General features: G+C 43.4%; 1 protein-coding gene across 8 annotated transcripts in view; it reads left to right on the forward strand.

The window, feature by feature from the left end:
• The window catches only part of DYNC1I1 (dynein cytoplasmic 1 intermediate chain 1), a 197,982-nt gene that overhangs the window by 24,228 nt on the left and 161,274 nt on the right, over positions 1–12,480 (forward strand). For 3 of the 8 annotated variants that reach the window (XM_054161107.1, XM_054161105.1, XM_009907545.2), the window contains exon 4: positions 639–780. The exons of 1 other annotated variant lie outside the window; for it this stretch is intronic. In XM_054161107.1, coding sequence (XP_054017082.1) covers positions 639–780 — 142 coding nt within the window. The remainder of the gene's footprint in view (positions 1–638; positions 781–12,480) is intronic. 4 more of the 8 variants (XM_054161109.1, XM_009907553.2, XM_054161110.1 and 1 more) reach the window with 2 other exon arrangements.

A 12,480-nucleotide genomic window follows, 5' to 3' on the forward strand; every position in this document is an offset into this window, starting at 1 on the left:
AGTACCTAAACCAAGGGCAAGTTTTCCCTGAGCGTTGAAATCATGTCCCAGCCAAAATGGAAACTTTGTTTGACTCAATCACTGAAGGAAACATCATCGCTGAGCAGACTAATGTGTATTCTCACAATCTTTGGGAAATGATTTTAACTTATCTGGATTTCCTTATTTAGCTTTTATTTTTGATGCCATTTCCACTCTGCAGCCTTAGACCATCTCTAATGGACACTGGCTTTTGATTTCAATTCACTGTTTGGACAGTATGCTTGTTCTATTGCCTACTTGACTTTGCCAGAAGAGTTCACTTAGTTTTTTGACAAGACAAGCCCCCGATATTTCTTCCTACCTTTAAAACCTTTTGCAAGTCACCTTTAAATTCTACCCAAGAAAGCAAGTGCTATTTATTTTCCACAGATATCTCCACCATTGATTTGCTGTAGATTCCCAGTGGGCTTTCAACCCTGTCTAAATTCATGTCAGTTTTAACACTTCCTTAAGACTTAACATTCACTTGACTCTCTTCCTTTTCTTTTTCTTTCCTTCCTTATTTGCTTTCACCATTTCAAACTCTCCTCCTCCTCATTCATCCACTATCATTTTGGTCCATTGGTTTTGATTTGTCTGACACTGCTCTTCATCAGTGCAGTCGCTGCATGTGTTAACATGGGATACCTGTTATTTTCATTATTTAGTCCCAACCCCTATGTCTCCCTCTTCGAAATCAGTGAGCACACCCAGTGATGCAGGCAGCCAGGACTCAGGAGATCTAGGACCCCTAGGAAGGTAAGACCTAGAGTCAGTGGTGAATAAATGTGTTGTGGTTTGGTTTTTTCATTTTGCCCTTCCTTCCCCATTTTTACCTTTGCTTCTGAAAATGAGAACATGCTGTATCTAATGTGTACTTTTCTTTCTGCATTTGCCACTGTGTGTTATCATCCAGTAAGACTGGTCTCTGAGGTGAGGTAAATAAATCTATACAGAAAGCATATCTGAAGTTATGAGCCCCAAACCTCATGTTGGATGCAAGAGCTGAATTTATGCTTCCAAAATGGCCCACAGGAAGCTGTCGTTCTGTGTGGATATACACTAAAAACAAGGGGAAATGCTAAAGTGGTAGAACCTATTACTCATGTAAGGTATCTTTGGTCACATCACCAGTCCCTCTTGAAGTCCTCACAGGTGTAACTCCAGACTTCCTCATGTTCTTACAGCTCATACCAGTATTTGACATTGGCATGGCATGGAGGTGCTTGTACAGAAATAGGCTGAAACACCCCAGGACTAACGGATAATTCTGCCTTGGAAACTACAGATATCAGAGAATTTCAAGCAGAATGGGAGCTCTGCAGCTCTCTTCCTCCATGAAAGGGGTGGCAGAGTGTGTATAAGGGATGAGCACAAGAGCAACCTTTTTTGTTGGTATGGTTTGAATAACAAATGCAGTGTCAGTCACTGAGTAATTCCTAGTGTGGAGTAGAAAAGAAGGGAGGATGCTCCTGGTAAAGGAGCATATGTTCAAGCAAGAAGAGGTCCAAACAGCTATGCTGTATATTTTGGGAAGTGTAAAACATGGGTCCTAATAGCTCTTTTTGTATCAGATTATTTCAACATAAAGCTGAGCTGCCAGATCTGCGAGCCGAGACTCTGCTAATGGCTTTACAACACAGCAATTGCTCTCCACAGTTAGTTGTCAGGAGTAGACACCATGCCTTTACAGACAACAGCAGTAATGTCACAGAGCTTCAGGTCACCAGATCTCATACCACACTAGCCTTCTGCTTAGAAAAATCACACTTTTGTAAGCTGTGGCTATATTTAGTTCTCTTTCAGCCAGATGCAGACACCGTATGTTGTGATGTGCATGTTGCACAGATGCTGCTGAGATCTCAGCCCTTCTCCCAGGTCTACCTTCTAGAAGAAATGGAGGTTGTTAAGTAGGAAAGCCCTAGCCTAGAAGATATGACTGCTCAAAACACAGAGAGTAGTGTAATGCTACATTCATAAATAAATGCAGCAGACTTCAGCAAATCAAATAACGTTGAGCAGCCCAAAAATCGTTTGTGAGCTAAGTATGGGCTGCTCTTCAGGATAAAGCTGTTTCCCACAGTCCTACATGCAGCTATGACAACACTGGCTGGAGACTTCTGGATTTCTGGTTTTCTTCTGAAACTTAATGGTGTAATTTTTTTTTACTGTTAAAGTAGTGAAATGCTCTTGGAGGAATTAATTTTGCTTTGACCTACCCTAGGATATTGACTCTGTCAGCAGCAAGCAATGGAAGCATGTGACCATGTGTCCTTACAGAGAAGAATAGAGTTTGACCTCTTCTTCAAAGCTCATGCTGTACTGCATTGTGGGCTTTCTTTTTTGCATCCATTTCTGGCTTTTTGTGGCCACACCAGAAATTCAGTGGGAATCCCAAGACCTTATTTGTAGTCCACCAGTTTGCTTGCCATCCTCTCTGGTATTCAAAGGGCTGTGTTGTGTGTCTGGAAGGCTGCTTGCAGATGTTTGCCTGAAGCAATTGGTTTGTGGTAATGGAAATTCAAAGATGTGTGATCCATGCCCTGGGGAATCTCTGTAACCTGTGGATAGCACTGAGTGGCAATTAGTTTGTCACTGGGTGCAGGCAGATGTGCTCAGTGTGTGGATGTGTGAAGAGGTACACTCGAACATGCATGCCTGATAGAGCCATCAAACCCGGAGAGCAAAATGTGTTGGCAGATCTGTCATCACAGTGGGTAGAAAGGATTAAATGTCTCTGCTGTTTTCTCCCTGAGGATTGCCTAGGCCATAGTCCTGACCTGGCAGCTGCATAGATGAATGCCTGCTGATCTGTATTAGCAGGGATACTCTGCTTCTTTCTAATGCATCCTTCCATTTTGCTCTCTCCAAGGGCACTTTTGCAGGATCCCCTCTCATGCCATAGTGCTTTGAAGATCTTCCCCTTCTCCTCATTCTGCCGTACAACAGTAGACTGAGCACAGGCATTAGGGGAGAGCAGGTAGATCCTGCTAATGCCCTGGTCGTAGAGATTGTGGCTCATCTGTTGTTGTTGCTACTAAGGCTGCTGCAGAAATAATGAGCTCACACAGACATCCTGCAGGCAGTCAGTCTGACTGCTCACTGCTGAAGTGTCCTCCAGAGGAAGATATGGATATTAAAAAAAAAGAAAAAACCAAAAACAAACCCAAAAACTGTGTAGCCATAGATCTTGGTTCACCACAGGAGAGGGGGAGGCCCTGCTGCAAGCTTTGGAAAAAGCAAGATATCATCATACATTCCTATTTGAGACAGCAGTTTCTGGTTCAGAACTAGGTTGGGTTCATACTTCTATGAGTTGTTGGCACTCCTGGTAGTTGTCAGACTTAATATATTGGTCTCAGTATCACCAAATGTATCTGAGGTATGTTTATGTTTTCATTGGCAGGTACTTGTGATTTCTCACAGAATGGTGAGTGTAGTTCAGCAAGAAATCCAGGTTTCTGATGGCTGCTATTCTGGAAGGGCAATTGATACATTGGAGAATTTGAACTGTGTTAAATGTTATCCTGGAGCCATAGACTTAAAATCACAGAATAGTTGGGTTGGAAGGGACCTCTAGAGGTCATCTAGTCCAACCCATCTGCAGTAAGCAGGAACATCCCCAACGAGATCACATTGCTCAAGGCCCCATCAAGCCTGACATTGAATGTATCCAGAAGCCTCCACCACCTCCCTGGGCAACCTGTTCCAGTGTTCCACCACCCTCATAGTCAAGAAATTCTTCCTAATGTCAGTCTTCACAGGATGAAAATGAATTGTTAACTCGTTCACCAAGGTTAATAGTTACATGGGGAGCAAGAGGGCTCCAGCAGGCCATATGTAAGAGCAGCACAGTGTTTGGTGTTGAAGCTGAACAAATATAAAACTTTATAAAATTTTATACAATTTTAATGGTGAGACAAATTCTTCCCCAAAGCAGTTTACCTAAAGATTCTACTGGACCTTCTGTCACTGCACATTGGTCATTCAGGGTCATGCGCCTGCCCAGCAGGCTGACAACAGGTCAAACAAAAACTCATTCAGAAAAATCATACAACTTTTTTTTGTTGCACAGGAAGAAAAGCTGCATGGTCACAATGGTCCCTTCTGCCATACAATCTACAGACTAGTAGTGCTGCTATCCTGCAGGACCATTGTCCATTATCTCCAGCACAATTGCTAGAGCAACAGTGTCATTTCCCTGATGCCATTAAGCTTAGGAGGAGAAGGTGTGGGGCAGACTGTAATACCACTAAATTGTGGAACCATTTCTGTCCTGTGCAGCCCAGGTTTCAATGGGGATGTTTTTAGCTGCTTGATCTTTAGTGCCACTCTTTGTCCCAGCCTTTTCACTAGGGCTAATGCTAGCTTGCAGGAGCATTCCAGCTTCTCGCTGAGCCATGGCAGCAACTGTAAGGATGAGCAGAAGTTAAATGAATAATGGTGCTAGAAACTACTGACAGTTTTCTTTGAATGCTTTCAGTTGCACAAGAGAGACAGCTTTGGTCTTGGGGATCAGTTCTGGGTAGGCAGAGGTGTGTTCTACTTTGATTCTGGAAGATTTTACTATAGCTGTATTCTGAAGAAACAGGTTTGGCATGTGCCTCTCTTAGTCTTCTGGTTGCTTTCAGTAATTCGTGGCCACTTGGAGCCATTTGGGTACAAAAAAAGCCCCACGCTAGGATATGTTTTCTTTCACTGTGTTGATGTTCACTCTCAGTTTGTGTTGTCCCAGTGCAGGGAGAAACAGACATAATTGCAATCCCTTTTCTCTGCAGCATATTTACTCATTTTTGTATAGCTATTAGGTGTTCTCTTTAGAATGCAGTATCTAAACATACACTGGAGACTTGTGTTAATCCTGCATTGCTTCATGCCTGACTCTCCAACACAAACATTTCCTCCTTCTCAGATATATAATGATATAGATTCTGGGGTGCATTCAGAAGAGTGTGGCCAGCAGGATGAGGGAGTTTCTCCTCCCGCTCTGCTCTACCCTGGTGAGGCTATGCATGAAGTATTGTGTCCAGTTCTGGACTTTCCAGATGAAGAGGGACAGGGAACTGGAGAGAGTCCAATGGAGGGTCACAAGGATGAAGAGGGGAGTGGAGCGTCTCTTAAGAGAAGAGACTTAGGTCTGTTTAGCCTGGAAAACAGAAGACCAAGAGGGAATCTTCTCAGTGCTGATAAATACCTAAAGGGTGGAAGTCAAGAGGATGTTGCTGGGCTCCTTTCAGTGGTAGCCAGTAATGGGACAAGGGGCAATGAGCACAAACTAGAACACAGGAGGTTTCACTTGAACTTAAGAGCGAGCTTTCTTGTGAAGGCAATGGAGCACTGGACCAGGCTGCCCAGAGTGGTTGTGCAGTCTCCTCTGAAGATTTTCGAAGCCCACCTGGATATGTTCTTGTGTAGTCTGATTGAGGTGAATCTGCTCTAGCAGGGGTGTTGGATTAGATCTCTGGAGGTTCCTTCCAACCCCTCTTATTCTGTTTCTGAACAAAAGGTATCAGAATGCCATTGTCCTTTTTAAATGCCTACTTTACTGTTTACTTAAAGAAGGCAGAAGAAGGTGGATCCTGGTTTCAATTTCCTTTATAAGGGAAAGCAGGATTATTGTAATAGATTGCTTTCTATAGTCCATGCAGCCTACCTCCTGTCTTCTCTTTAACTACAGAAAACATCCCTTGCAGACTTTAACAAAACCATGCTTCCGTAAGATGTGCTAAACCCACAGGACCATGCTGCCTGGGGCTTAGCTGCTCTGTCATTAAGCTAATTCATTTGACAGATCCTGTGCAATGAGGCTGTTCCATCATTACCTCTCAGCTTTGCATTACCAGCATTTCTTTGTGTTACCATATTCACAACTGATAGGCATCCTTCTTCAAGTCCAAGAGGGCCTGTGCTGTATTGCCTCAGGAGCAGCAGCTGTAACTGTTTAGTAGCAGATTTATGGGCTTTGTACAGTGTGGGGTTTTTTTAAGATCACTTTATATGGACAAAGTGGCTTTTAAATGACCATTTTAGTGACATACATATTTCATAAATAGGCTGAGCCAAAGGCAAGCACAGAAAAATGTAAAGGTTTTGAGGAAGCTACAGGAAAGACTGAGGGAAAATAACTACTTTATGGTGCCCTTCACTTGAATGGTATTTTGAAGATTGTAACCCTAGGGAACTCTGCTCTCTAGTGAGTCTTTCACAGTGCAGAGTCAAGCAAGCCATTTGCTTGCTGTTGAGGCAAACAGAATAACCTGTGGGGTGCTGGCGTTGCCACTCCGTTTTGATGGCTTTGGGCTTGGTATGGGATGGTTGCCATTCCATGGTAAGGCAGAAATGCACACCCCAGCTGTTGATTTCTTTGCTGTGAGGGTCTCTTGGAATACATGCTTTATCTCACAGTTTCCAGCAGTGTTAGAGGCCAAATTCTGCTTTAAGCCTTCTTGACCTGAATTGTGCTGGCATCTGTGAAGGAGTGACAGTGTCAGCCTCCTCCCCTTGCCTGGAGACACTCTGACCATCTCAGCTATCTTTGTCCTAGGAACTCTGCTGCTTTTTAAAGTGATGCTGCAAATCTTTCATGCTTCCTGTCCCCAGCTCATGTATAGGACAGTAACAGGGCTGGCAAGTTCTCCTTCCATGAGTGTGGCTGTGTTGAGCTGCTTGCACACATCATAGAATCATAGCATCAGGGCATCATAGCATCATAGAATCACAGAATCATAGAATGGACGGAGTTGGAAGGGACCTCTAAAGGTCATCTAGTCTCCAACCCCCTCTGCAGTAAGCAGGGACATCCTCAACTAGATCAAGTTGCTCAGACCCTTGAATATCTCCAGGGACAGCGCCTCAACTACATTCCTGGGAAACCTGTTCCAGTGTTCCACTACCCTCATGGTAAAGAACTTGTTCCTGCATAGGCTTGTTCTGCCTAGATAAGCACATGAGACTGGAAGAAGGCAAGTTCTTCACAGTCTTTCTCCTCCTTTTATCCCTGCGCAAGAAGAACCACAATTGTTCTCCTTCATATTCAGTGTATATTTAGCCCTCAGTATCTGAAGCCTCTCCCTGCCAATTTATTTTTTTCCACCCTGCAAGCATAAGCAGACACCTTAGGGACTGATATTTGGCAGTTGCTTTCAAGTGTTTCTGTATCTGACCTAGAAAGCAGGGAGTGTTTTTCATTGCATGCCAGTTCCAAAGTCAGAATGGTCCATATTAATTAGAATCATCTGCAATCTTTTTAGCATGTGAGCCTGTGGCATCATTAAGGATTTTCATGCTTTCATTCCTAAAGGATGGATAGAGATTGGTCCTCCAGATCTTTGATTATTTTTCCCATTAGCAAGCATCTCCATGCTATAAATTAAAGGAGATGGAAAGATTGCCATTCCCAGGGTGCTTCATAAAATGCCTTGGAAACCTGAGCCCCAGCTTCCTCCAGAAGAAAATAATATGAATGTATCAAGCCCCACTTAACCATTTAGGTTATCAGCCCAGCTGTACTTACCTCACTGTAGTTATTTCCAGGCATATCATGCATATATTTAGTCAGACAATGAGATGATTTTAGGGACTAAAACACTAATCCTCTTACTTGCTAAGGCCAGCTCAGCTTAAACACTTCTCTTGCACAGAATTTCATCTTGATTTAATTAAATTGTGTGAGATCACCTCCTATGTTACAGTGTTTAACATTGTTAGACTGCTATGGTTTGTGCATGTAGATGTTTTCTCCTTCACTAGTCCCATTCACAATTTTATGTTTAATCTGGAAAAATAAAATATTATAGTAATAATAATAATAATAATAATAGGCTCTGAGTAGCTATTTCAGTAACTAATTGGAGGTGTCCCTACTGATTGCAGGGGTGGTTGGACAAGCTGACCTTTGAGGGTCTTTTCCAACCTGATGCAATCTGTGATCTGTGAATCTGTAAAGTGTCCTGACGAGAGGACTGTGGTTGCTCTAAAGTATCTGACAGAGCTGCTAACGTGCAGAACTCCTGGCGAGGTCTTTCTTTACATTTGTGATCATTTCACAGCATCACTGAATGGTACAGGTTGGAAGGGTACTCTTAAGGTCATCTAGTCCAGCCCCTCTGCAAGAGCAGGGAGATCTGTTTTGTTACATAGACTTACTTCTGGTATAAAAACCAAGAACAAAACAACTCGTACCTTCCCCCTCCTGAACATGTGTTTTTATTACTGCACTTTCCAAAGGACTCTTCATGCTCTGCATCATGTACTGTAAATCTGTGTCAGTTCATAGGCTCAGCAGAAGCTTCTATTTGACCTTTTCTCTCAGCTCCAGCCTGCTGCTCACAGTGACCCTCTTGGTAAACCAGTATAAATTTGCAGTGTAAGATTCCTGTAGCTATAGCACAGACATGGGGAGCATCAGAAGGCTCATTACACTGCCAGGAGACTATATTCTGTAAAGTAGATCTGAATCCAGGGACAGACTTGAAGTACATCAGATAGGTTCAGCAGAATGAATTTAACTGCTGATTCAGTTAGTAGAACTCTGTGAAATGGGAATCCACAAGGTGTTGGTCCTGTGGTATGTTCTGACAATCAAAGAATTGTTCTTTCTGATTTATAAAGTCAAGTGGACTTTGAAAATTCTGAAATCCATTTAGCAGCATAGCCTTGGTTTAAAAATAATTTTGTGATATATATGTATATAAAATACTATCTGTCCATGAATTTTCATAAATATAGCTTGAAAGAAAAAGGAAAAAAGAGAATATTTTAAACTGAATCCCCTCTGAGAAGGGTTGTGGTGGTTGCCAGGCAGCTGAAAGATAGCACTCTGCTCTCAGGAAGGTCATAGTTGCTCTTTTTATTGGTGAAGGCTGGAAGTCAGAGGTGTCAGCCTGCTTGGAAGTGTAAATGCAAACCCCAAGTGCCTGGCTGTGCTCCAAGAGGGGTGCCAAACTCCTTGTTCACTGAATGTATTACGGCATTTAATATTGCAATCAGCAGCCCAGCTCTGAAGACAAGAAACCAGAGTGGTGCTGGAGCATACAGCTCTACAAGCATCAGTGAGTGTCTTCTTGAGAGGCACAAATCCTCCCTAGCTGCTGATAGCCATCTTGCTTATAATGTGCTTCAGCAAACAAGCAGCACAAGGAAGGTATTTTTCTTTTTGCCAATCCTTTCAAAGTGGAACAGATCTGCAAAACAGGGCACAGATGGCAGCAGAATAGTGGCTTAAATACAAAGCATCAATTGGGGCAAGTGGTTCTTTTCCGTCTCTGAGCTTTGAATCTTCTGTCTCTTGATGTATACGGCAAACATCAGAAAGTGAAAACTATAGTGGAGAAAATTAAGATGATAAAAATCTAGAATGCAAGGACTGGAAGCAAACAGCAGCCTATCTATGCCCACAGAGAGTTTTAAACATCACCAACAGTTTCTTAATTCAGAGTTTTCTGATTAATCAATAGCAAAGTAGGAGCTTTGGAGAAACTGGCACAACAAAGTAGTTAGAACTCTTTAAAACTGAATAACTAAGTCACTGCAGCCTTAAATTACATGGTAGAGTACATATTGAAATTGCAGATAATACTGGGCTGTAATTTAGTGCCAATATTTGTAAATGTGTTGAAAAAAAGACATTCAAGCACATCTGAGGTGCTGTATTCTGCTGATTTAAAATAGATCTCACGTTCACAGTTGTATCCAATACTTTTAAGAGGGCAAGTGTAGAGTCTTGCATCTGGGAAAGATCAACCCCATGTACCGGTACAGGCTGGGGACTGACCTGTTGGAGAGCAGCTCTGGGGAAAGGGACCTGGGGATCCTGATGGACAGAAGGATGACCATGAGCCAGCAAGGTGCCCTTGTGGCCAAGAAATCAATGGAATCCTGGGGTGTGTGGTTAGTTGTATGGGATTGTGGTTAGTAGGTCAAGAGGGATTCTCCTTCCCCTCTACTCTGCCCTGGTGAGGCCACATCTCGAATATTGTGTCCAGTTCTGGGCCCCTCAGTTCAAGAAGGACCTCAAAGAACTGCTTGAGAGAGTCCAGCACAGAGCCACAAAGATGCTGAAGGCAGTGGAACATTTCCCTGCTGAGGACAGGCTGAGGGAGCTGGGGCTCTCTAGCTTGGAGAAGAGGAGCTTGAGGGTGTCCTCATTCATGTTTATAAAGATGCAAAGGGCAGTGTTAGGACAGAGCTAGGCTCTGCACAGTGATGTCCAGTGATAGGACAAGCGCCAATGGGTGCAGGCTGGAGCAGAGGAGGTTCCATGGGAACAGAAGGAAAAACCTTTTCACTGTGAGGGTGCCAGAGCCCTGGAGCAGGCTGCTCAGAGAGTCGTCTGTGGAGTCGTCTTCTCTGGAGTCATTCAAAACTTGCCTGGATGCCTTCCTGTGTGATCTGCTCTGGCAGAGGGGTTGGACTGGATGATCTTTGGAGGTCCCTTCCAACCCCTACCATTCTGTGATTCTGTGACAAACTGCTTGGAGCCTGGTTTTCATTGTTTCACCCATGTGCAGGTGCACAATTCTTAATGTTAGCAATTTTGCATCTTTAGAAAAATGCAATCCAGGCCTGTATTTGAAGCATGGGACTCCTCTGCATCAAAGGAAAAACCCCAAATCCTGTAATTCTTTGCAATTTGAGGCTTTTTGAGTTGCCTTTTTTCCCCCCCTGATGGACTTCTTTTGGTAGTTGTATTTGAAGTTAGAAGAAAGCAAGAAGCAGACTGTGCCTTGCAGACTTTCAAGTAGCTCTCCTGTCACTGCAGACAACCTTTTGTCTCCTCATCTGCTGCTAGCAGGGAGATGAAAGGGGGAGCACAGGATCATATAACCAAGAGTGGCTGAGGTGGAATGGTACCTCTGGAGGTCATCTAATTGACCCTCCCTGCTCAGAGCAGCATCAACTAGAGTAGGTTGCTTGGTCTGTCTAGTTGTGTTTGAGTATCTGAAAGGTTGGAGACTCCACAAACTACTGGCCAACTGGTTTTAGTGTTCAACCACCCTCACAGTAAGGAAGACCTTTCTTATGTTTGAGGGGAATTTCCATTTCTCAGTTTGTGTCCATTATCTCTTGTCCTGTCACTGGGCACCAGCTAGAAGAATTGGGCTTCATCTTCTTTATTCACCTTCTCAAGTTACCCATCCAAGTTAGTTTTGCTATTTTCCCCAGATTTTCAGTGGACAGCCACCTCTTAAACCTACTCAGAGTTGGAATGGAGCCTGAATTGAGTGGTCAGAACTGCTGCATGGAGCAGTCTCCTGTCTTTCTGTTCCTGTGCAGAGGGCTCATGGTGACATGCTTCATTGCCAGAGCACATCATTTAGGGGAAGATAGTGTAAATACTCATGGTCATGTTAAAACTCCCTGCTACCCCAGATGAAAAAAAATGAAACTAGTAATTTCTTTCTAACATTCAGATCATTTTGGAAGCTTTACCCTGGTAAGCAAAGGTGCTGTGAGACTTCACATGCTGTGGATGATTCTGTATGTTGTGGGTGAGTCTCTCCTTCAATTCTTATCTCTCAGTTTAGTAACAATCTCTGCTCTGCTTAATGGGATTGGCCTTTGATCTCTGCAAACCTCGGCACAGCTTAATCTGTAGAGTCGTGGCACCCTCCTTCACTGCATTTTAGGGTTATGAGGGCACAGCTATTTCCCACACAAAGGGTCATTTTAGGACATTGCTGGTGCTGCAAGGGAAGATGCTGGGCTTGAGACCTGTCAGGTCTAATGGTGTTTCATTAGGGACACATATGGATATCTCACTTCAGCAGAGACCTCGGGACTCATTACACTGTCAGTGCAGTTTTCTCCTGTCTGGAAAGTACGAGCTTTTGGTGACAGCAGATGCCAGAATATGGTGCTTTGCTTTCCTCACAGTTCTGCTTGAAGGTGTGATTTGTAATGCTTCAAAGAGATTTCTACCCTGCAAGAAGCCCCTTGGGAAAGCAGGGTTAGCTGTCATTTCTGGGAGCAGCCTTTTTCCAAAGCATAGCTTTTCAGGCCTGGTTGCTCTTGACCTGGGAAGGAAGAGTAGAGGGAGCAAAGAAGTCACACAGGACATGTTCTGCAGCTACTGCAACAGATGAGGGAGGATTTTATTTTAGCTTCAGGGAAGCAGAGTCAGAACTAAGCTGCCAGCATGCTGCAAACTGGTTGAATGAAATGTGTTGGACTTACCAGAGAGTTGGCACTTAGCAGAGCCTAATTGTACTGCAATTTGGCCACGATTCCAGATATTAAATATAATTTTATGATGCTGATTGAATAAGTGTATGTATTTGCAGTGGTGCCTTACATCATATACTGTCACTAGGGCCAGACCCAAAGTTGCTTAAATCAGCTGAGAAGTTCTTAAGGGTTCCAGACAGTTTTAGATGACAGACTCCATGCTTCATTAATGCATTCTGAGGTTGGGAGCTTTCCAAAAGAGTTTAAATATTGTATTTTATTTTTAGTTTATTT

This window comes from Dryobates pubescens, chromosome 4, assembly GCF_014839835.1.
Source record: "Dryobates pubescens isolate bDryPub1 chromosome 4, bDryPub1.pri, whole genome shotgun sequence".
Taxonomy (NCBI): domain Eukaryota; kingdom Metazoa; phylum Chordata; class Aves; order Piciformes; family Picidae; genus Dryobates; species Dryobates pubescens.